This window comes from Engystomops pustulosus, chromosome 2 (genome assembly GCF_040894005.1).
Source record: "Engystomops pustulosus chromosome 2, aEngPut4.maternal, whole genome shotgun sequence".
Lineage (NCBI taxonomy): Eukaryota > Metazoa > Chordata > Amphibia > Anura > Leptodactylidae > Engystomops > Engystomops pustulosus.
This window is the reverse complement of record NC_092412.1, coordinates 71,388,397-71,413,262: the sequence shown is the minus strand read 5'-3', so window position 1 is coordinate 71,413,262 and position 24,866 is coordinate 71,388,397. Positions and strand designations below refer to the sequence as shown.

The window sequence follows — 24,866 nt, the reverse complement described above, 5'->3', positions numbered from 1 at the left end:
AAATGTAAGGCAACATAAAATTGAGTACGATACCAGCATACTTAGGCTATGACAGGACCATATTCATCAGAAAGCCTTTCAATACCATAGTCAAACACTATGTCATAGACAACAAGTAATTTGAACAGAACTTAGAAATTAATGATTGAAAATGCAATTTTGTATCATGGTGCAAGTTGAAGATATTACACATTAAATTAAAAATAATATTTCTATACATTATTAAGTATTTTCTCAGTGCTAACTAGTGCTTTGAATCCAATAAAAAGACACAATCCAATACAAAAAACGTATCAGCCAAAGCCATAAAATGTAATAAATGAGAACAATTAGCAGCTAAGTAAAAATGTATTATGGGAAGTTCTTGCTTCTAACCTAGTGGTAGTTTACTTTTATTTTCAAAAAATACAAATGCCTATAACATTATGTGATGTAAACTATATCTGTATCAATAATTAAATTCTTGTTGAATAACCAAACACAACACTCAAAATAAAAAAAAAAACAAAAAAAACCTCAAGACGACAAACCCTTCTGAATAAACATATGCAATATACATTATTAGCCATAGGTTTTCAAGTGCACATAGGATCCAGAACTGGCTGGAGTGGAATTCTCAATAGCCCTGTGCTTCCTCTTACATAGCAAGGAAACACAGTAATGAGCACCAATGCCAATGCCTACAGAAATAGACTGAAGGTTTACTCAGGAGAATACGTTTATTTTAGATTCCCCCCCGCCCCCCGAAAAAAATTCACAGTAAGGAAAAAAAAAATCCCTTGGAGGCTATTCATGGAGTTATTCTCAGCTAACTGCCTAGGAAATTTAATATAAACTTACTTGCAAAGTTTTACTCTATGCTGGTTTTCCACTTTAAGGTTTTTTCCATGGCTGATGCAACAAATAAAAACACATACACAAACCTACCCCGTTCTGGCTCCCATGTCACTCCAGTTTACAGTTTTGGCCCCCAGGCCTGAAAGGACGTTCAGAGGGTCACGAGACCCAATTGATCCAATAAGTGGCCTCCTCAGACCAGGGGACAGCACAGGTCTCCTGGAAAGAGGAAGTGAGTTGAGTTGGTCACTCAACTCACTACGTAATGTGCTTGTCCACTTATCCTACACAAACAGATTAATAACCTTATAAAAAGAAAGATGTTAATAACTCTGTGAAGGCAATAGGAGCCAGCCTTAAAGGGGTTGTCCACTCCAAAATATTGATTGATGCACAATCCTTAGGTCAACAATATTACATTACTGCAGGTCCGACAGCCAGCAGCTGTGACAACCAGTGCTGAATGTATCCAACTCTTTACAGATAAGAATATTACTATAAAAGTTACCATTCTAAGAGAAATAATAAAAAGAAATGTTCATAACATTTCTTTTTATTATTTCTCTTAAGAATATTAGAGGTATAGAGGTATATAGAGGAATATAGAGGTCCAAGAAAAGGCGCTCCAGAGTTGATATATGAGGAATATAAGTATTTTCCAAAACAAGCAGTAGTCACCCAGGACCCATTCATTAATAGTTCTGTATGACTGCTGTATTTTCTGAACTCACAATGGGTCTACTGAAGGGCCAAGATAGTAATAATAGATTTTAAAAATTTAGATCAAAGGAGCACAATTTTTGTTATTATGTAAAAAAACCGCACAAAATAGCCAAATCTATTCCTGTAATAGGCGTACACAAATATCGTCCTGGCCCAGAGACTCAATAACACAAAAGCATAGGGCTGGCCACAGAAAACGTAACTTTTACTGGTAAATATAATAAAAAAAAATCACTTCTTATATACAAACGCACAAAATTAAACACAAAAAACCATAAAAATTTGAGCAGACTTACCAGGTCGGGTCATCAGGCTTCAGGATCGATATCCCTATGGGAGACCTGAAAGGGGGATGCCTGTATATGCTTGGCCTCACCTCTATGCGGTCCCTATAGCCCCAAAATCTCCCGTCCTGATAAGGACAGTACCCATGTCATCCCTAGACCAGTGTACTGTATTGCCCTAAGGGGATAACCAAAGGATTGCTCCCGGTCATTCCCTTCCCTAGGCGTTTCATCACCAGTTAGGGTGAATCATCAGGGGTCCAAGTTTGACTTATAAACTCCAAGAGGGGAGAGAGAAATGTATCAGGGGGGACCTTGGAATCCTTGAGTTAGATGTCACACAGTCCTTCCGTAGTCGTTATCCCCAAGGGGTTAACGTCCTAATTTTGGGATGGTATACCTGGCTAGTGAGCCGTCCTTATCAGGACAGGAGATTTTGGGGCTATAGGGACCGTATAGAGGTGAAGGCAAGCATATACAGGCATCCCCCTCTCAGGTCTCCCATAGGGATATCGATCCCCAAGCCAGACACCCGACCTGGTAAGACTGCTCCAATTTTTATGTTTTTTTGTGCTTAATTTTGTGTGTGTATATAAGAAGTGATTTTTTTTTTGTATTATATTTACTAGTAAAAGTTAAGTTTTATTTGGCCAGTCCTATGCTTTTGTGTTATGTAAAAAAAACCCCACTAAATGGCAAAGTAAAAGGTTAAAACAAACTATGAACCAAGAATATAACTTAAAAAGGTGGTATTCTGTATTTAAGGTGTCCTGAAGAGAGCCTCGCTTTATGCAAAGTGAAACTGACAATTGTTTGCATTGATTCAACTGGATCACATACAAATAGGTGACAGTGAAAAATGAATTTGGAAGATGTATTTTGCATAACTAGCTTTAGCGAGAAAAATTAGATGCAGAAAATGCATTATGTTTTTGAAACATTCCCTGAGAAAATGAATTATAGCCACATTATGATAGAAGCACATTTTTTGACTTCTTTGATTAATGAGTATGCAGCCTTGCGTGGAGTAACACGAACAAACATTAACACGGCCACTGCTGCTATCCCTGCACAATATTGTAACATTGCTTTGAAATTACCATTGCATTAGGTAGGACTGTAAAGGCTGCGAGCAATTCATTTATGCCTCTACATGAGGGTTTGTGTAAAAGGAGAGAGCAACAATTTGTATATTCAGTAATATTTTACTCTAAAAACTAGGTAAAATTCTGCCAAAAATATTTTGATTAAGTTATTATGGCCAACTACTGAATGAAGACCACATTAAACTCCTTTGGCAAAGCTCGGAATTTAAAAAAGAAATCATTAAACATCTAAAAAATTCTTCATATGGTTCTGTTTCCGTGCTTAGAGAGCGTTCAATATAGCGCCATATTGAACGCTCACTAAGCACGGAAACAGAGTGCCATATGACAGATTTACTGGAGGAGTTTATCCCCTTAGTCCAGAGAAGGAACCACTCCTAGAGCGTGGCTGCAAGTAGACGCCAATGGGAAAACTACCGAGATACATGTGCATCACGCTCTGCCAGGTGAGTAGTTCTATACTACCCTACTTTCCATAAGTCTGAGAAGGGTAATATACTATTGGAGCGCCCCTTTCTCCATTTTTTTCAGATAAAAAATTCTTCACACTCTACTCCATTATCAGGATGGAAAACTGGATTGTACAACGTCTCGACATATCTCTACATTGCACCAGCAATATCTATAGTCTAGGTGGTTTGTCCACTAACATTTATGCAAGTTTACAGTTGTCTCAAAACTGCACGGAGGAAACGTGGATTAAAGCTTAAAAGGGAACCTGTCATCAGAAATTGGCCTAATAAGCCTCTACCAGTATGTTGTGGAGCAGCTTTACAGTTTCTAGATCATGTTTCTTTCATGACCCAGTGTGGTGGAAGCATCCAGAAAATCAGCTTTGAAGTGAGATGCAAATTGTTTGTATAAAGTCAAGGAGGTGGAAAGTTCATAACTGAAGTCAAACTCTGCCTGCCTCAGAAGACCCCCAACAATGTAATTGATGGTCCAGAGAAATCACTATCCTGATCTCTGAAATCAGGTGGATGATATCAAGAAGAGGCTTCATAGGTGGAGAGAGCTTGACTTCTGTGTTAACCTGTCAAAGCGGATACTCTGGATGATGCCACCACATTGGGCCATGGCAGAAACATGATCTAAAAGGTGTTGGGCTGCTTGACAAAATTCTGGTAATGAATAAATTGCTAATTTATTCATTTATTCTGCTAATAGGTTCCCTTTAATAAACTGGCTATACATTTCGAGAAGGGTCTCCCAGCCTTTAATTAATAATATAGTACTATAGCAAATAGACCCTGTTCACACAGATCTGTTGATGCAAAATTTATTTGCAATCTGTATTTTCAGAATAAAGTTCATCCAAATCAGGAGAGCCACAAAATGGATGGACTTTAATCTGAAAAGTCAACACACAAATGGGTGATTATGCTCAGTAACCAGTCCTGTATATGCAGGCTGTCAGGGTGCAGAAGAATACAGAATAATCTAGCATCAAAAGTGTATATTTGCTGTACTGGCAAGAGACTTTGATTGAGTGATTTATTGCTCCTTTCCCCGGTCTTGCGAGTTCATGTAAGTTGACACCTCAATGTGCCCCTTGCGAGAAAAATTTGAAATTTATGAAAAATTTCAAAGTAAAAGGTAGATATGAATTACAAGGTTTCTACTGCTCATGTGTACTATTCCTCTATAAAATAATCCTCTATATGGATAATCAGGCAAATTAGAACTTTTACAGTTTACATTTCTCTTCCTGCAAATTCTTAGTAACATTTCACTCTGAATTAATGGATGGGTAGTGATCTAATGGCTAAGAGACTAATGGTGTGAACATGTCACACTGTCACAATATCAGTGTTGTACTGGTGTTGTGTGGAGCAGAATATCAAGTCCATAAAGTTTTGTGAGTAGAGGAGAGTAGTAGCGCCAGACCAGGCACCTTTAATCCACAATAATCCTGCCTTCTCCTCCTGCGACACCTCAGGGGTCGACTGTAAGTTGGGTGGTTCTTAAGTAGGGGACCGCCTGTACATCTCAAACTCAAGACACACGGTATAGAATAACTTGATTCTGTACAGATAACTCGAGCAGATCTAAATCAATCTGATTCTTTTTAATGGAATAGCAGACATGAACAGTGCTTTAAGCCCTTAAAACATATACAACAAAGCAGAAACCTAAATTTGGAAATATTGAAAATAGTAGAGACATTTGGTTTCCCTAGTTGTAGGAAATTTACACCAGCATGGAGTAAAGCTTTATGAAATATAAACCAGCATATACTGTCTACTCTAAAAAGTAGTAAGACACAGCAGTATTTAAAATGCAAGAACATAGATAAAAGCCCAGATGGCTAGGTGACATGAGGAGCACTTTACAATAAAATAAAACTAGCACCAATAAACCAGAACATGGAGCTCTTTTTTACTGTTAGGTTGTTAAAATTAGGACTAACTGGGGCAGATTTAGCACTGTCTGACTGTCAGTGCCACATATATCAAGGGTTTAAGGCACTTATATGTTTACCGTATTTTTTGGACTATAAAGCACACCATCAATAAATGCCTGCTAAAACATCTAGGTTCATATATAAGGCGTACCGGATTATAAGAATGAATGACCAGCAGGTGGCAGACCTGTGCACAGTTCAAAGCAGCTGTTGTCTGTAATTACCGTTCATTTATAAGGCGCACTGGACTATAAGGCGCACCTTTGATTTCTGAGAGAATCAAAGGATTTTTTGTTCGCCTTATAGTCCGAAAAATACGTTAGTTTGACAAAGGGGATGTAGCCTATGCAGAGGTGGCATGGCTTTGTGGCAAAAAGTCTGTGCGCCAAATATTATGCTAGCGCACCAGAATTTTGCAGCTTTCTGGTGTAAACTAGTAGGAGGTGTGTCTAGACAGTCTTACACAATGCCAGATTTATCATCCAGCATCAGACACTGATAAATCTGTTGCAGCTTAAGACTGTCTACTATAAGTCTGCACAGTTGTACTTAATCTGCCCCATTGTCCAACATGCTTTTAAGGTCAGGGTCAGCGAAATGGCATAGCAAAATGGGCAATAGACCAGAGCCCCCATCCTAAAAGGACTTCTGTTGGGAGCAGTTTTATATCTGCTTTTATACTGCTCAGTTGAACGTCGTCATAAAGATGCACTTTGCTGCAGCATATGAAAGCCGATTGCATCAGAAGATCGAACCCCTTTCAGGTCCTGTTCCGTCACCCTTTCACCTTCTACGTTTCCTCCTCCAGTACTGAAGGTGGCAGCGTCATACCATGGATTTGGCCAGAAGCCATATTCCTCCATAACTTGTGTTTATTTTGAAGTCGGGACACATGGAGCCTGAGGAAGCAGCTACAAAACCTAAAATTGTTCAGCTGTAAAGCTTTCTATCTATCACCTATCTACAATGATCTCTCTACTACCTTCAGAACTACCTTGGAAAACAGATTTTATTTATCTATGTAACCGTAGGCATCTACACAGTATAGTAAGCTGTATAGCATCATCATGTAGAGAACAAGACAAGGAGTGTTATAAAAATAGGATACAGATATGTTTAACATTCTCACTAATGAAGTATTATGAATCCCCTTTCTTTCATTAAAGACCACAAATTGTATAAAATACCTTATTTGTTAACTGTGATAACAAATGCATGTACAGAACCTTCACAAGAACTTTACATGCTTGATGAGGTCAAATTTTTCTCATTGTTTAGTTGATGCCAGTTGGATAACCTCTCTGGATTGTCTCTAAGTGATTGGCTCAGATCCTCAGTTTTCTAGCTTTATCAAGTTACACAATTATAGGTTACATTCTTTTAAAATGAATAAGACCTCTTGTAGAAACAAGTATCATTGCTGCTATTCAGAGTTGCTCCGACAATAGCCTCAATAAGCTTTCTAAAAACACTTCTATAATATAATTAAATACTTTACACCCCTTTGCTCAATATTAACAACTATCAAAAAGCACTGGAATGTATGGATGTAGCAGAGCTGTGTGTGAGTGAACACATGTAGCAGGCCTCCAGAGAATTTTCAATAGGTGTCAAATATATTTTTCCCTTCTTTTTGTTGACTTTTTTTTTGATGAGCAAGTAAGCAGCTTCCTATAGTCTGGAAAATATTATATAAATATATATACATACACACATAAGTATATGTATATACAGTATGTATATATACATACATATACATACACATATACATACACATACATTTCTTTCTTTCACATACTTCCTGGAAAAACTGCATGGCCAAAATCTAGCTTTCAGTAGTTTGATAATTTTAACAATACATACACTGTATAAGGCGGATTAATCTACACAGCCGCTGTATATATAAATTGCAAAGACTAATCTACCATATGTATATAAGCCATGTGTCAAAGCTCAAGGCTTTTTGTGGTGGGATATTTAGCTTTGTACAGCTTTTTAATATTCAAAGACTTACTTGTTGCATATTTTGCATTGTTTGCTGTAAAAACTGTAACTGCTGATCCTTGGTCAAGCTTTCCTCTGTCCGTGCATGATGTCCTTTGTCTTGTTTCAGAAGTTCCACCTCGTTCCTGTATGCATCTAATTGCCACCGCAGACTGTCATTCTCTTCCTTTAATGCATAAGCTTGGGCAGCCAGAGCTATAACCACAAAAACAAAAATGGCAAAATTTTAGACAAAGAACTTGTAGTAAAAAATGCAACTGAAAATGTTGTGTTGATTGATGTCATTGCACGATGAAATACATTACCCGAAAGTCTTTCTACGTTGTGTAAATTATAATATAAATCCACAATGTGTGGAAGCAGAAGTTTTCGTGACAAGACTCCCTTTCAGATATCAGCCCAAATGTGATTTATATCATAGTTCTGAAGCCAACGATCGATTTTAGTAAAGGGGCTTGGTAACGGGAGGTGGTTGCCTTCAAGGCTCATACTGGCCACATGATCAAGCTGCTTTGAGGAGCTTCTCCTGTCATGCAGGACCTTGCACATGCAAGCAGTTAATGAACAACTTGTTGATTTGAAATGGAGTCCCAGAACACTACTTTTATCTGGGCAGAAGGGAATTTCTTTTTGGAGGCACTAGGAAAACACATTACCAAACCTGGAGTCGAACAATAAAATGAGAAGTAACATACTTCCTTACTACAGCAGAGGTGAATGATGTATATGAATGACTGATCAACACAGAGGCAGAGACCAGTTCTACAACTTGTAGAAACGATCATTATTCTGACCTGTATCTGTGACACGTCTATTAAATTATTGTAATGAGTTTAAATCTAATGTCTCGGTTTCGTATTACAATATTCCAAGCAATAACAGGTCTAGCATAAAGTGGCAGATTTTGATATGTATTTTGATGACCCGTTTATTTTTGTTGTACATTTTGTTGGTAGAGCAAGTATAAAAGAACATACTCTACACCTCACCTTTTAGGATCAACTCCTAAGTAAAGCTCCAAAAATAATTTTTGCATCTGAAACTACAATTATGTAAACCATTGCAATGAACACAAATGTAGTATAGTAGTAGAGAACCCCCAACTTCAGTTACAGAGGCTGCTGTTTTTACAACTAAAAGATGTCACCCAAAAAGCCATCAATATTTACCAATGCTGCGTGGATAAGTGCACCATCCCTTTAACCAAACTTGTTACAAGTTTTAATGTGTACAGACAATAAGAGAAGAACTTGAAATAAACTTTTATAAGATCCATCCGAGAACAAGTATTCTTCAATCTCTTTTATTTTGCTTTTTATATGATTGTTTTTCAGAACTATATTGTTTTTACAGCAGTCTGGATTTAAGAGAACCATTAAAAATGCGTACTCGTGCAGACACTTTATCTTTTCTTAGTGCCAATAGCTTTAAGGCAGTCACCAGTTGAAGGAGAAATATAATGACTAAAACTGTATAAAAATGTAAATGCTGATATGAAGGAGTGTGGTGGTAACACAAGAACATTACCGCATTAGTAGCATTGAATGACACTTAAGTCATTTCCCTGGGATGCTCCATTTGGACTGTTTTCAATTTACAATGACATTTTTATTACCATAACTGATAGCAGGTGTTTGTGAGGAAATCGATTAGTATGCAGGGATGGAAATTACTTCTCCCAAATGAATTGTGCAGTCTGTAATATAAGATGAAAATTGAGTGGCAAAGTGCAAAAGGCCATAAAACATGTCCCAGCCACATTATACATAGAAATCATCTTGGTTAAGAGCAACATATAGGAAAATGTCTTGTCATTTCCCGACATTGGGCTTCTTGTACTTTTATTTAGCTACTGATTATTTTCGTGCATTCCATCATTTTATAATATAATCTTGTGTTCTTCGGAAGGAGAGAGAATGCCATTATGAGGAACAGATGTGCACAAAAGAATTACACTCGCGGCGTCTCACATTCTTTTCTTGAACAATGCCTCTGATTTCAATTTTGGATGAAGTCATCTCTTTTTTTTCAGGAAACACTAAAGCAAAGAATATGACCTAATAATTGGTTGGTGATGGAATCCAAATTTACTTAGCTGCAGAGCTAATATTTTCAGAAGCAAAAACAATTTAACCAACTCGCCGTGTGTATATATTCTACATATAAAAGTTATTAAGAAAAACACAAAACCCAGAACTTGTAACTCACTAGGCCAATATGTATAGTAAAATGTCATAAATTTGAAGAGTGATGTTCATATTTCCTGAAAACCCTATAAATGATAAAGGTTTATCGCCTACACTTAATATTACATTTTCTTTTATTTCTGAAATAGGTTCTCTTCTTTCAACAAATGGTTAAAATAAAAGCATAGCATTATTGTGGGGATTTTGGGGCAATGTAGCATATTTGGTGGAGTTGCCCCTCCCTACTTGAAGTGATTTCTCAAAACTTTTTAGGGCTCCAGTGATTGGGTGACTATTGAGAGCCTGACATTATAAGCAGATCTGGCGAGTGCGAAGAAAATAATTACCTACACTGGTACACCACTAAAACCAGTGATGCAGTGGTCACGTTTCATGGCATCAATCCGTAGGGAAAGCCATTCCCCATGGATTTTTAGACCAAAGTTTCAGTATGTAAAAATGTAATACCACTCACCTGCCCCCCTCTCCCACTTTAATCACTGTACATTGTATCACAGCCTAGCAATGACAAGTCAACACAAACTTGTGATTGATACAACAGTCATCAGTCTGTGCTAAAACTTTAGGCCAGGATATCATGTCCATGGAGTGGTTTGGGATGTGGCAGAGCTTCAGTGTTAGGGTGTCAGAAAATATTACACAGTTTAAGATTTAAGTTCTTTTACAATCATGTTTGTATAGTGACTTTTAGCTATAAGCTTTAAGTTCAGAAAATTTTTATTAAAAGAATCTATATTTACAATAACTAGAGATGCAATGTGGAAGGAGGCCAAGTATTCTTGCAGCTGCACACTTCTAATCATTATTTCTATAGTGTGAGTGACAACTAAATGTATTCTTTATTCAAAAAAAGAGAAGAAGCTAAAATCTGTAAAACAATACTGTGGTTTACATCAAAGAGAACCTGTCACCAAGCACAAACGCTAATGCCTCTCATTTGATGTACACACTACACCAATTATTTTAGCATTTATTTCTTTCAAATACGCCCAATCATTCTAAATATATGGCACCTGCAAGTTTATAGGCGAGTTAGATCACTCAACCCATCTATATTTAAAAGGTGTAGAGATTTTAAAGACTTAACATTAAAATGACCATGGTCATAGAAGAAATCATTTAGTACCTAGAGGCAGGTTCTCTACAGCTGTGGGTGGACTGGAGCCTCCCTTGGCAATTGTGGGTGCTTGAGATCCTGTAATCAATACGGTTCTAAACCCTGAATGAATGTTAGAGTAAAACTTTCTTGCAGCAGAATATATAATGTACACAGCTAGCAGGGGAGGTGGAAGGTTTTGTGCTTACCTATAGGGACCAAATGTACAGCTAGCGCAAGGAATCCCTGTTCAGCATATGGACATCTAAATGCAGAGACTTTCCTTCTTTTCCCACCCCTATACCCACTTCCCTTCCTGTCTTACCCCCCATGTTGTCCTGTGCTCTTGTTAATTGAGTTATTGTTTACGGTCCTTTTTGGATTGTTCCAGTTTGATTTTCCTGTTCCAACACACCCGATAACATTATGCACTTAATCTTGTCAACCTAAGTATTCATTTTAAAGATACCTTTATATTTGATATACTTGTTGTAACTTGCTTTAACCATCAATGTGCATACTAAATAAAACTGTTATTGAACCATAAATTGAGAGACTTTCAAAAAGTTAATAAAATGACAGTGGAAAACAAGACGGCTTTTTATGGAGGATGCCGCTGTCCTTATTTGCACCAGCTTTTTTTTATATATGGCTCCACGAAGTGGATGCTGATGCCAAACTGAGATAAAGCCCCAATAAAAATCAATGTCTGGACCTAACATTGCAAGTGGATCCTCACATAAGGCAGGCAGATGATGTCATGCTGAAGTCAACAGGTTTTGAAATAAACAAAAGCAGAACATTGGTGAATACTAATGATCTCAGCCCAAGTGATAAAAACAGATACTGACATCTTAATGATCTGTTGATTAGCCTACCTCAGATCCCATATGTTAAAGGTTAGCTAAGACAATGCACTTTTTTTTCTTTTTTTTGTAAATCTTCCTGTGCTCTTAGCTCTTATATAATGGTGTCTTCTCCCACTGGTTTTTTATGTCGGTTTCTTTAAGGCCTGGCACATGTAAATCATAAATCCTAATTTGGGTCTTTATTGGGCTCCATAGATGTTAAATGAGCCTGGAGCCCCTCTTATTTTACTTGCATCATTTTTAAAACATTTTTTAGCTAAAGGTAGCTAAAAGAAGAGTGGATCCCAACAGAGGAGGTATACACCAGCATGTAAGTGCATTTGGTTTACAATCCTTGATACTGGTGTTCCTTTAAAACTAGAAGCCCACATACAACCATGAAAAAATGGACATTAACATCCATTTTTTATTGTGAAATCCATCTATTTGGCATCTGTGTTGAATGAACCTGTCTGTCTTAGGTTGCTGTCTGGCATCCAATTTTTATCCTAGCAAGAGTGTATCCATTTTTAGGGACAACAGTACTTTCTTTTCAACACCGACCCGTCGACAACTATTGTACACAAAGGTCAGTGAAAATCAGTTCAGACTAAAACAACTACAGAACAGTCACATGGTCCATAAACACGTAAATTGGTTCATCAAAAAGTGCAGAAACTGACTGCACATGGCAGATGTGAGCCATTGGTCTTAGGAAAAATATTCATTTCCTGCAGAAAATGTTTTTCCTAAAATGTGGATTCAGACAGGGTCAGTGGACACTTCATAAGATGAACATTCTGCCTTTTTTAACCCCTTACCGACATGTGACGTAATAGTACGTCACATGTCGGGTCCCGGTACATGGAGAGGGCTCGCGGGCTCGCGGGCAGAAAGAACAATAGCTGCATTTTTGGCTTTCAACGGCAAAAGATTATCAGGGTAAGCGAGGATATTCTTAGGCTGTAATATTATTGAAATAATTTCCTTTACAAGACAGAATGATCCTGTAACCTACCAGCATTCAGCGAATTTGATTTACCTCCCAATAGCCTGCAGGTGCTGTCAGCTCATACAGCAGCTATATACACATCTGATGTGAGGTGCTTGTACATTCGTTGTAAGCTGTTGTAATAGCCACTATCAACATCACATAGACAGAATACAGGCTACCATAAAATCTACTGACTGTAGAAGAAACTGCATGGTAATACAAATCCATACACAAAATTATCAGAAGTCTTCACACTCCAAACCATTCTAGAGTAACATTTGCTAGGAAAATACATTGCTATGACCTGTATGAAAAACATAGCTCCATACACAGAAATCACACATACCTACTGACCCACTTGTCTGCTGCTCACATTGCCTTCCAGGTTTCTCTTGTACAGGCAGTCCCCGGGTTACATACAAGATAGGGTCTGTAGGTTTGTTCTTAAGTTGAATTTGTATGTAAGTCGGAACTATATATTTTATCATTGTAATCCCAGCCAGAACTTTTTTGGTCTCTGTGACAATTGGATTTTAAAAATGTTGGATTGTCATAAGAATCAGGATTAACAAAAAAGCTTCATTACAGACACATTTGATAACTGTTACAGCTGTTTATTGTAGCCTGGGACTAAAGTACAATAAATTACCAATATCCAGTGGTCCGTTTGTAACTAGGGGTTGTATGTAAGTCGAGTGTTCTTAAGTAGGGGACCGTCTGTACATTCCTTATATTCCGCAACTCAATACCGCAACTTATCAGACTCCATAAACTCTAAAACGTATATCTTTAGGAAAGTTTAAAACCTACATTAAGCTTCTACACTTACCTACCACCTGTCAGCCTATCACTTATTTCCATCATGTTTACTATGTTGTATTTTTTTTTGTCATGTTTTCTGGGAACTTTAAAGGAAAACTACCATCAAAATCCATCATGATAAAAAAGGGACACTTACTCATAGATCCAGGCACTGTGACTGGAGAAATCGGTGTTATCCATAGCTTCATTCCTTCTAAAACTAACTTCTAAAATTATACTAAAAAGCCTGAGGGGTTTCCCTAGCCACTCTGTGTTACAGGCTTTAATAATGTGTCAACCCTCACTCCCTGCTCTCAGCACTTGGGAAGTGAGAACTTCCTGCACACCTAGTGGAGGAGCAGGGAGGAGTGTGAGTCAGCGTAAAAGCCTGTAAAGCCAGATAATAGAGGGGATAGAATAGTCCTCAGGCTCATTAAAATCATTTTAAGTTAAAAAGGAAGGAAATAGCTATGAGTAAGTGTCCCTGGTTTATCATACTTGATTTTGATGCTAGATTTCCTTTAAAGAAGTTGCCCTGGTTTAGGGCTCTCTACATATATATGGCCTGGGGGATATAAAAATATTGAAGAGCACCGGCTGTATATACGTGTATATTTGAGGCCGGCAGTATTGCGCCATCGACAGCTATTAACCCGTTACAGGTGACCAGCTTAGTTGCGCTAAATTTGAGCAGTGGAGTGGGATGACTTTCTGTTGGGGATAGCCCTGGCCAGTTCAAGCCATGGCTAACGGTTAGTGGTGTCATTTTGTCGAATTGGCTCTTCAGCAGCCAATCTGGCAAAATATCTGGGTCGAACGAGGCGTGCCTGCACAGAAGGTTTGGGTCCGCTCATCTCTAGTGACTATGAGTAGTTTATTATTTTTATTCCCCCGGGACCACATATGGTATGTAAAAATCTCTAAATCTGAACAACCCCTCTATCCTTACTATGTAAGAAAATTAATAATGCATAAAAAACCCCCATTATAATAATAACCATACACATGCAGCGTAAATATGGTTATATGAAAAAATATGGTTATATGAAAAAGTATAAGTATAACTAAATTCAATGTAGATAAATTTAAAAAATATATATATATTTCCTAATATCTTTAAGTAACTTATGTTCAAAGCAAATGCTACTATTCTCACAGAATACTGATATAGCCTGGGTACTACGTTCTGAAATGTAATTCACCATATTATCCATTAGTATTTTGTGATAAGGAACAAAATGGGAATAGCATGAAAAAAAAAAATCATCAAGCACAGTTCAGTAACAGATGTAGCGGCACAAGAGCAGACTCATTTTTCATAATGTACTGAGAAGCTGTCACTTTTAAATAAATCTGATTCTTACATAAGCGGCTGATGTTAATTTTGCCACGTATCAGTGATATGGTAGGCTGCCAATGTAAATAGTGAGGTGCCAATAGTCATTTAACTTTTTTTGCAGAAAGCTCTGCTGATAAGGCATGGCAATGCCTTATTGTATATAACAAGCTGTGTGACAGCTTGCTTTCCCATGCCTACCCTCTATATTTTAGTTATGCTTAGAATTTAATGACCTACTTTTAATAGCTGTTTTGTTTAGTGAAAAGTGTTATCTTGAGATGAGGCATATTCCGAATGCATAGCTGAAGACCTGCTAGTAAGGTGGGTAGTTATAGATGTGCCAGGGTCCCCACAGTAATGAAAGTCCCTCTCTGTAACTAGACTGGGAGTAGTAGCAAGGGGGAGGAGAGAGTAAGTATACCGTGAATTTTCTATAGAAATAAACAACAGGATAAACTGCTAGTCTAATAAAGCTATAAGAAAAGTCCTTATGAGTAATAGTCCAAGTTATGAATGTAGGGCCCAAGAAATAAGAGCGAGTTGAAAACCTTCAAATAGGCAATGTCAAGTGGCTGCCTTTATGTGTAAAGGTTTTATGGCCATTTCGATGCAAGCAGTATTTATTGGGAAACTAAGAGCAATCCATTATTCCCATCAGCTTCCCACTCAACAATCTCAACTTGGAAAGCTGCATTGGTAACTCATACATTTTGCAAGACCAGAGAAGTTCTTGTTATCCATACAAGATAACTGGAGGTGATTTTGTGCAATTTTCTCAAATCTATCTTGGGTTTAGCGAGAGTAGAGTGGCCACTTTATAGAAGGAAGACTGTGGCTTTTCGGGTCACAGGCCTAAAGAACTGTATGAGAACATGTTCTCAGGTATTCAAGTAGGTTTAAAAAGGGATTGTCAAATGAAATCTTGTTTTAGATAAATTGAACACATAATCCTGCTCCTTCCCTCAGCTGAGGGGAGCTTCTCTGGCTCTCTGCACACCACTGTGGTCTGTCCACAAAACACATTCTGCAGTAATTGTGTCCCTGCGGAATAGCAGCGCTGAACTGTTATCATGCTTTTATAATATCACCAATGTGAACATTTTGCCACACTCACATTTTGTTCCTGTGAACTTGTTTTTACTTCTATAGGTTTTCGGTTAGTTTTGGTTAAGGGAGGCCATTTCAAAGTTTCACTAGACCTTGATAAAGTTCTAGTTTTTTTTCTTTTTTAGAATTCTTTAGATTCTGGTTACTAAATATCCTATTGTTTCAAGAGGCCAAGCATTAGAAGTGAAGTTTTTATATTTCCTGGAAATATCTACATAAAGTATAACTCATCAGAGTAATTTGTATTTTAAGAGAAAATACAAAAGAATTAGCATGGAAACCTATTATATACTTTACTATATAATATGCTATATTATAGAACCAACTATTACACAGAGAAAAGATCCCTGGAGGAATCCTGTATATTAGGCGATACGCATGGGGGTTCCTTCTTCCCCTCGGACTTGCACTATGGTAATGTCACATGATTTATCGCTCCATGTTATTCTAATGTGTTAAATACCTTTTAGATAAGTTTATGGCTCTATCATACAATTACTATATATTTGATGAATTTTGAGAATGGGTTCATTGATTTTGTTCCCAGATCTATTCTGGTTTTTAAGCGTTTCCTTTGTACATGAATTTAAATAAAATATTTGTTGTCCTTCATACACATCTTCTCTTTCTTTCAATTGTTTCCCATTAGTGAACCCTGTGACGTCATCGGGGCGTGACAATGGGTTGCCACAAGAGCCAGTTTATCTCAAACTCCCAGACCTGTCCCAGATCTATCAAAATATGATAACTGTTTTTCACTGCGTTTAACCCAGTAACGGAATATCGCGCCCACAGTCGAAAATGGCACTTTTTTGCCATTTAAAAAAAAAAATTTTAATTCTATAAAGTGATCAAAAGGTCGTACAGTCCTAAAAATGATAACATTGTAAACGCCATCAAAATCCGCAAAAAACGGCACCACCCACAGCTCTATACACCAAAGTGTAAAAAGTTATTAGCGCCAGAAGATGGCAAAATCCCCCCCAAAAATATTGTACAGGTTTTAATTTTTTAAAATGTATTAAAACATTATAAAACCTATATACATTTGTTATCCCCATAATCGTACCATCCGAAAGAATAAAGTAGACCTGTCATTTGGGGCGTACAGTGAAATCCGTAAAATCCAAGCCCACAAGAATACGGCACAAATGCGTTTTTTTACCAATTTCACTGCATTTGGAATTTATTCGCCAATTTCATCACATTTAGATTTGTTCCAGCTTTACAGTGCATGCATGGATTAAATACTGTCCTTAGGAAGGGCAATTTGCTGCATAGAAAACAAGTTCTTATGCAGCTCTGTACATGGAAAAAATAAAGAAAAAGTTATGGATTTATAAGGTTGGCGAGCAAAAAATGGAAACTGAATAACGGAAAAGGCGAGCGGTATTAAGGGGTTAAACTCACCATAAAGGTCAGAACAGAAACATTACCATGGGTTTTAACATTCCAAATTTAGAAAATGAGGTAGACATATGAATACACAACCTTTGTGCTGAAACTAGTTGATAATTTACAACACGAAATCACTAAAACTGCTACATCAATGAGTGTTTTTCTACCCTTTATTGCTCCATGTAAAAGTGTTGAGCCAAGACCCACGCAGCTATCAGTTCAGCAATATAAGAGGCCGGAGTCATAATTACAGTAAAAAGCAATCTGCTTCTAAACGTTCAGGCTGATGCGCCTATTGTCATGTGGAGAATAACAAGACTGACCACAGACCGCTCTAATTGTTTACCATTCACTTCTTTACATTAGCTGCATTGTACAAGTTCAACAATGTTGACCCAGCAGCTTTTTCTTGGAATTACTGCTTGACTTCAGAATAATTCAATAAGGTTTATTCATATACATGAAGAAACTACTATATCTTGGCAAATATTATGTACTAGAAAAGATTCAATAAAGATAATGAACACACCAATATAGTTAATAGAATCCATCAGAGCAGCTAACCTCTACAAAGGAGGAAAAGCAAACTAAAACGTAAAGCAGCATACAGAGAGAACATGCACTGGACAGTTTTCCTGATCACTCGAAGAACAGACATTTCTTACCCTCTGATCTATAGGGGAGGAGCTTCACTAGTGAGCATGAGCAAAGATTACATCCACATTCATCTCAATTAAAAACCTAAATCCTCAGATGTAGGAATAGAACAGAAATTTATAGGACATTCCATAATTTCCCCAAATTCTGATTAAAAAATATTCAAACATACTGCAGTGAACTAATTGGAAGTATTTATTTTCCATTTTATTCCGACTCCAACCCCATGTACATGGTGTCCGACTCAACAGCCCTGTGTGGAATACCTCTTATGTGAATACAAAGAATAAATACACACTGTCTGGATAATAAGTGAATTTTGTGTGGAAACTTGGTAAGCAGAGCGGAATTTATCTATCTTCAACAAATTAATTTTATGCTGCGGATTTAGTATGGCCGGTTGGACTGAGCTCCAAAACAATTACACATATAGATTTAGAAAGAGAAAGTCTGACTGTCTGCATCTACTCCAAGGCTCAGTTCATACCTGCTTTTGGCGGGTTCTGTTCTCCCTTTCATTATACAATTGGGAAAGAATAGTGCAGCCGTCCACATTTTATTTTTCTTATTATGACCGAAGTGTAAAGGAAGGCAATCTACATTGAAGTCAATGGGGAACAGAAGGTGAACAGAATAATTTCCTATCACCTACTGTTCTTAGATTCTTTTAATCTCTCCTAAAACAGAGTGTAATGGAAATTCCCAAAGCAGGTATGAACTGAACCTAAGGTTACAGTTCACTTCACTGTAGTTTAACTTTAAAGTGTGACCACAACCTCAAATATATCATTGTTATGGAGAATGGGGCTTTAGGGTACAGAACCAACTGTAAACTTTATTCAGTAATTAATGGGGCTACTGTATAGGAAAACAAAAGGAAAAACGTGTACTTACCCTTCTTTGTCTCCAGAGTCTAGCATTTGTTCTCTGACACTTCTGAATGGGCCAATGAGTGGTCTCTGCTGGCCGCGTTAACAAAGAGCAGCCGTCACCAGGGTTCACTTGGGACACTATCATCCTAAGTCATTAATTTTTAACTTTTCTGTTGCTGTGCGAAGGATTGTTGTTGCAGGACTACAGTACTACAGCGACCCTATAACCAGGATTTGGAGTACAGTAAGTACACCTTATCTTTTGCTTACTCCTCGCCAGTGGAGTTTTTCAGTATTCCTAGAAAACTACTTTGGGGTTTAAGAAACTTTAAAATATGGCCCCAAAATATCTTATTCTTAAAACAAATAACGTGCACAAAGGTTGGTTTTATTTGTGTGAATATATTAACACATAAACTGCAGCTTACACATTCTGCATTGCGTGCACAACACGAGCAAATTTACTAGCATAAATAAATGAATAAATTGTTACTCGAAAATTGGGGGAAAAGTCTTGCAGTCTGGGTGAGTAAATTGCCTGGGGAACAATGAAACATTCATTTGTAATTTTTACATAATCCCTTTAACAAGCCTGATTTTCTTGTGTTGTTATGGTATCCCTTTTTTTCGGCCGCTGAAGCCAACTGCTGTACCATTATTAATGGATTTTATGTAGAACAGAAGAATGTGACAGATGAACACAGACCTATCACATGGAATTTTCAGGATTACTACAACGCAACTAAATAATTAGGATTTGCTGGCTTTCTCTGCAAGATAACAAGGATTTCACACAATCAACTCGAAGCAGTGATTTGAATTGGATATGAAAAGTTACTGTTTAACATTTACGTGGAGATAATGATGACAACACAAAGACCTGGAGACCCCCATAAACTGATGCAGTTTGCTGGCAGAGAGACAAGTATACTTTTATATACTTTTTATCTATTTTTAAGAGTGAGTGGAACAAGTAATGTTACTCATAAAAGAAGATTTAATTAGCATTAAAAGGTCCAAGTGAAAATATATGATCCGGATGACAGGTTCCCTTTAATGTAAATCAAAGCAGCAAACACACTCCATGTGTCCTAAGCAAGAATGGTATCACACTTTACCTGGTAGTTTGGCATCGAAAATTGCATATAAAAAGCCCTGCTTTTACAAATATGCTAATCCCTTTTTTCTGTAGTTTCTGTTCTGTGTCTATGTTGTAACTGTAGCAATAACTGTATGACGTATTGCTTCTTTGTGTGACCACTTGCGTGTTTTGAAAGGCATGATATTTGGCATAAAACCCACTGAATACTTATTATTAACCCTTTGTTAGAGTGTGTGAAAAAACCCTGTAATTCTAGCCTTGTTCTTTGGGTTTTAATTTTTTTTCTATTCACTCCGTTTAAAGTGCCTCCACAAATATGGCAATGGCAAATATCTATAGAAAGTTTAAGTTTTCTCCTTTTTCAGTGAAAAAATTAGCTTGATTTTCTGGGGCTACTTTCTAAAGGCGATAACATTTTATTGGATTAGTTGGAGTAGGGGTAAAATTATAAAAGATAATTATTTTTTTATGTAAATATATATATTATATTAATAATTTAGATACTAAGGTTTTTTTGTTTTGTTTTTTGGAACAAACTGAATTTTTATCAATACCAATAAGGAATATCACATTGAGATTGTTGTCCTGCGCCATTTCCTCTAAGTGCCGTGCCTCTGTTTAAAGAGGTAGGGCATCATGACCTGACTACTTCAGGTCAACACCTACAGCATTGAATCTAATGCTGCGTCTGGAGATATCAGTGATCAAGTTGGCGTGCCCAGCCTTTTTAAACAGAGGCATGGCACTGATGGGAGATGGCTCATGGAAATGGGAGCACCTGCAGCGATAAGCATAAGATCTTCTTCCTTTTCTCACTCCTCCCCTTTCTCCTGGCCGGTTGTACGTCTTTGATTAAACCTGGAGAAAACCTTTAATAAGCAGTCATCTATGGCAACACACACACACACACACACCTGAAGGTAAGAAGGAGTCCATTTCTTCTACTAACAACTTAAATGCTGTAATAAGCATTAGCAGCAGCATACAAAATGTTCAAAAGCCATCCATCTGTGTTAAACTGTGAGAACTGAGGACTGGGCATATACAAACAGGAGTGAGATTGCAGCCAATTGCACTATGGGAAGTGTAGCTGCTACATCTCTTTAAACAACCCCAACCCAAAAGTTTGGATTGAAAAGTTAGTATATGCCTGTAAAACTGATGAGATGAGATAAAGATGATTTAAAGGTGCTGCCCAACGATTGTTTGGTGGCATTATATAGTTTATACTAATATGCACAGTGGGTGCTTCATTTTTTTAACAATCAGGGGGCAGGTTGATGTACAGTGGGAACATATTAAATTCAGGTGACAGATTATTATAATTGAGGGAATTATTTTTTTTTTAATCTGAGGCACAGTGAGTGAATTTATGAAACAAGTAGAAACAATAACCTACAATGAAAAATAGCGCCAGTTTTTCTTTGACACACGTCATATAAATATTTTAAAAACATGGATCTGTATGTCTTAAAGTTCTTTATGGCATTAAAAGAAAATACCTAGGTTTACCTCTTTGAATGTGTGTAGCTGGAAAATCATAAGAATTTTGTGTGGTCAGATCTAGATTTTGGACAATAAAAATAACATGACATACACTCTTGCTTCTCTTTCTTTTCCTATCCAAATAAAACAGAAAAATAATTCCTGTGCTTTCTGAGCAACCTAAATTGCTTACCATTTATTTTTAAAATAAAATAAAAAACATATAGGAGGGCAAGGTATACCAGATGTATAAATGGGCTCCCGGGTGTATATAATATTTCCCCAAGAACAATACTCAAATATCAAGTGAGAAGCAGAAAACTCTTTGCTAACTTTTTTATTTTGAGTTGACTACAAATTGGACTCAAGAGCATGTTCAGGATGCAAAGATTTTTGGCAGTCTTACCAGGTCTTCCCATCTGTCACCTTCTTCTCAAGCTTGATGCACAAGGTCTACAATTGAAAACATTACGACCTGTTGATTTGAATGTAATCTTTTAGGATTCCCAGGATCTATGTTTAATTCCTTTACACAGCACTCCATGGAAATGTCTGCTTGTAAGGTTTCACATAGACAAAACAAGTGCTGTGTCATACATCTCTCTGTTGCACTACTCTTTCTGGTTTTAGGAGCTGTGCTTCAGTTATGATTAATACTTGACCTTTAGGATATAAGTCAAGTCAATTTCTTACATGGGAACCTGCCTAAACTCTCTTAACAAATACTCTGCATGTCTGTTTTCCTGATATTTCAGAACTGGTTCTTACTCTGCCACATGCCCTGACCCACAAGACATATGAACTTGTTATGGAAGACTTTGGAAAAATGCCCTTGGTAACAGCTCTTACCAAACTAGTCAGGTAACATACTCGATCCACAGCCTACTGCTAACTACAACAAGAATACCTATTTTCTTAAGTTTTAAAAGTAAGGAAAATAGAATTTGGTTGTAAGCTAGAATTCTTGTTTAGATCTAAAGAAGGAGATATTATGGTAGATATATGCATCATTTCCAACATAGAAAAAAACCATGCTAAACTGAGCAAAGTAAAAAAAATGTGTGTCAATATAATTCAGAGGTTCCCCCTGAGTTTAATAATCATTCCTATCCTCTATTCCAACCATATCAAGAATTGTACAGACTTTAACAGAAAAAAGGAATAGATGATACAAGCTCATATAATAGTATCACAACCTATTATTGACTGTCAGAGTGATGCAGATCCCTGGGGTAATTGTATTTCTCAAGAAAACATTTCCATCTAGGAAATAACAATTCTATCCTATAGCTGAACAGGGGTCTGCACATAATTTAGCACCAGAGAGCACCTGAAGGCGCACAGAATATAATGGAGCAATACAAATCACATGATGTTCAGCAAAAAGCAAATTCTCCTGTACTTTTATGCACTCTTTTACATCATTGCTGTGGCCTAAGGCTAAACTACTTCCATGTTATTTGGTAGGAAAGCTGACCTTGCTTTTCCACTTATTTTGTATTTTAAGGTCTAAAACTGAAATTATTGACCCACTGTCAAAGAATTTCACATGAAGAGGGAAAATAGCAGCTGTCCGTTCATCTCCACAAAGTAAATAGTTGTGCTTTTCCATTTTCTTGTGTGATGATGATGACGACAGAAAGATACACAATTTGTTACATGTAATATTAACTTTTTATTTTTTTCTTTACTTTCACAGGGGCAAGCAGGTAATTGCTGAGTAAAATACTACTATGTTGCAATATACAGGAAGTCCCCTACTTAAGGACACCCGACCCCTAGTTACAGACGGACCCCACTGTGACCGCTCATGAAGCTCTCTGGATGTTACTATAGTCACAGGCTGCAATGATCAGCTGTAAGGTGTCTGTAATGAAGCTTCATTGACAATCCTTGGTCCCATTACAACAAAAAATTTTGAAATTTCAATTGTCACTGGGGCAAAAAAAAAAAAATTGCCTCGCACTACAATTATAAAATATACAGTTTCGACTTACATACAAATTCAACTTAAAAACAAACCTTCGGAACCTATCTTGTACGTAACCCAGGAACTGCCTGTATTGTGATATTCGCCTTTACCAGCCTATTGTTTGGCCTAGAAGACTACCCTACATGGCAGCCAAAAGACCAATATAACTGCTCATGCCGTCTTGACAACCCCTTAGGATCCCACAAGCGCATCACAGTGAAGGTGAGACTGAGTTGATCCTCAACTTATCAAATGATTTGGTTGAAGGATAAGGAAAAGCAATCTGATCCAACCACTGGGACCCCCTTTGTTCCTCATACTTTAGTTGAGTGGCAGGTTGAGCAAGTGCTCTGCTTCACTCATTCTATGAGAGTGCTGTAAATAGCCAAGCATAGTTCCTGGCTATCCTCATAAAGGTTGGATGAGAGTGATGTTGAGTGACAGAATACATGCCTGCCTACTGCTTCCTCAAAATAAAAGATTGGGATCCATCAGTGAAATCTGACTCACAACGCAAAGATAAACTTTAATATGATAAAGAATGTAATTTTCCACCCTCATAAGCATTACCAGGTATGTTCTGGCTACCCACTGGGACAGCTCGGCATTTCCCCTTCAATGTCAAACATCCTGAGGGCTAGGGTACGTTTGCATTTATATCTTATTCAAGAAACTTTATTGAACCATGTACTTCATGACAACATGACTACATGTATGGGAAATTAAAGGGGCACTCTCGTCTGCACACTCACATTCAGTTTCATATATATATATATATATATATATATATATATATATATATATATATATATATATATATATATATACAGTTCTTCAATTAGATGTTATTAAAAAATTTTTACCATTTCTCATTAATGTAGTCTTATAGCACCAACACAGATGCAATTTTTTTTTAATAACATGCTTTTGAAGAAATGTATCTATATAAGGCATATACCCGTATATACTAGAGTATAAGCCAACCCAAATATAAGCAGAGGCCCCTAATTTTACCACAAAAACCTGGTAAAACCTATATTTTTTTTCTCGAGTATAAGCTGAGTTTGGGGTTTCAGTATAGATGGTATATATGGTAATTAAATTAAATAGGAAAGCCCAGATAAGGAACACCCCTTATTATTTCACACAGTAATGGAAAATTTTATGCTAAAATTTTTATATACATTTTAGAAAGTATATTTTTATTAGGAATTTTTATTAGGAATATTATTATGACAGTATTCAAATTAGTGCTTGATTTGCCATCTTAAAAGAGATATATATATATATATATATATATATATTATTAGTTATCCTGGTTTCTATGTCTATAAGGGGAATATTGTGCCACCAATACAATATTATTCCTCAAAAACACTGCATTGTTAATTTTACTCAGACAGCCGAAAAAGTATATTTTAACAGAATGTCAAAATGAAATACTAGATGCGTCGGTAAAATGACAGTAAAATAAATGTAAATTTAGATTGCTGTCACAAGTGGCTGCCTGGTTCTGTGAAGATGTTAGGTGGCTATAGTGCTTTCCATAGCAACGTTGTCTCTTATTGCATTAACAAATGCTTTGTATTATAAAAGCCTGTTAAAGAAAAAGGGATTACATCAATCCTCC

At 36.9% G+C, this 24,866-nt stretch overlaps 1 protein-coding gene and 1 long non-coding RNA gene across 6 annotated transcripts in view; one reads left to right on the top strand and one right to left on the bottom strand.

The window, feature by feature from the left end:
• Positions 1–24,866, bottom strand: part of ENOX1 (ecto-NOX disulfide-thiol exchanger 1) — a 355,077-nt gene that overhangs the window by 31,399 nt on the left and 298,812 nt on the right. For all 4 annotated transcript variants that reach the window (XM_072135263.1, XM_072135265.1, XM_072135262.1 and 1 more), the window contains one exon: positions 7,369–7,553. In XM_072135263.1, the coding sequence (XP_071991364.1) occupies positions 7,369–7,553 (185 nt within the window). The remainder of the gene's footprint in view (positions 1–7,368; positions 7,554–24,866) is intronic.
• Positions 18,863–23,975, top strand: LOC140117978 (uncharacterized). Of its 2 annotated transcripts, none has more exons than XR_011853111.1 (4): positions 18,863–18,921; positions 22,020–22,125; positions 22,772–22,854; positions 22,964–23,975. It is a non-coding gene; the product is annotated as an uncharacterized lncRNA (long non-coding RNA). The 2 variants fall into 2 exon arrangements; XR_011853112.1 differs by lacking the exon at positions 18,863–18,921 and adding an exon at positions 19,375–19,602.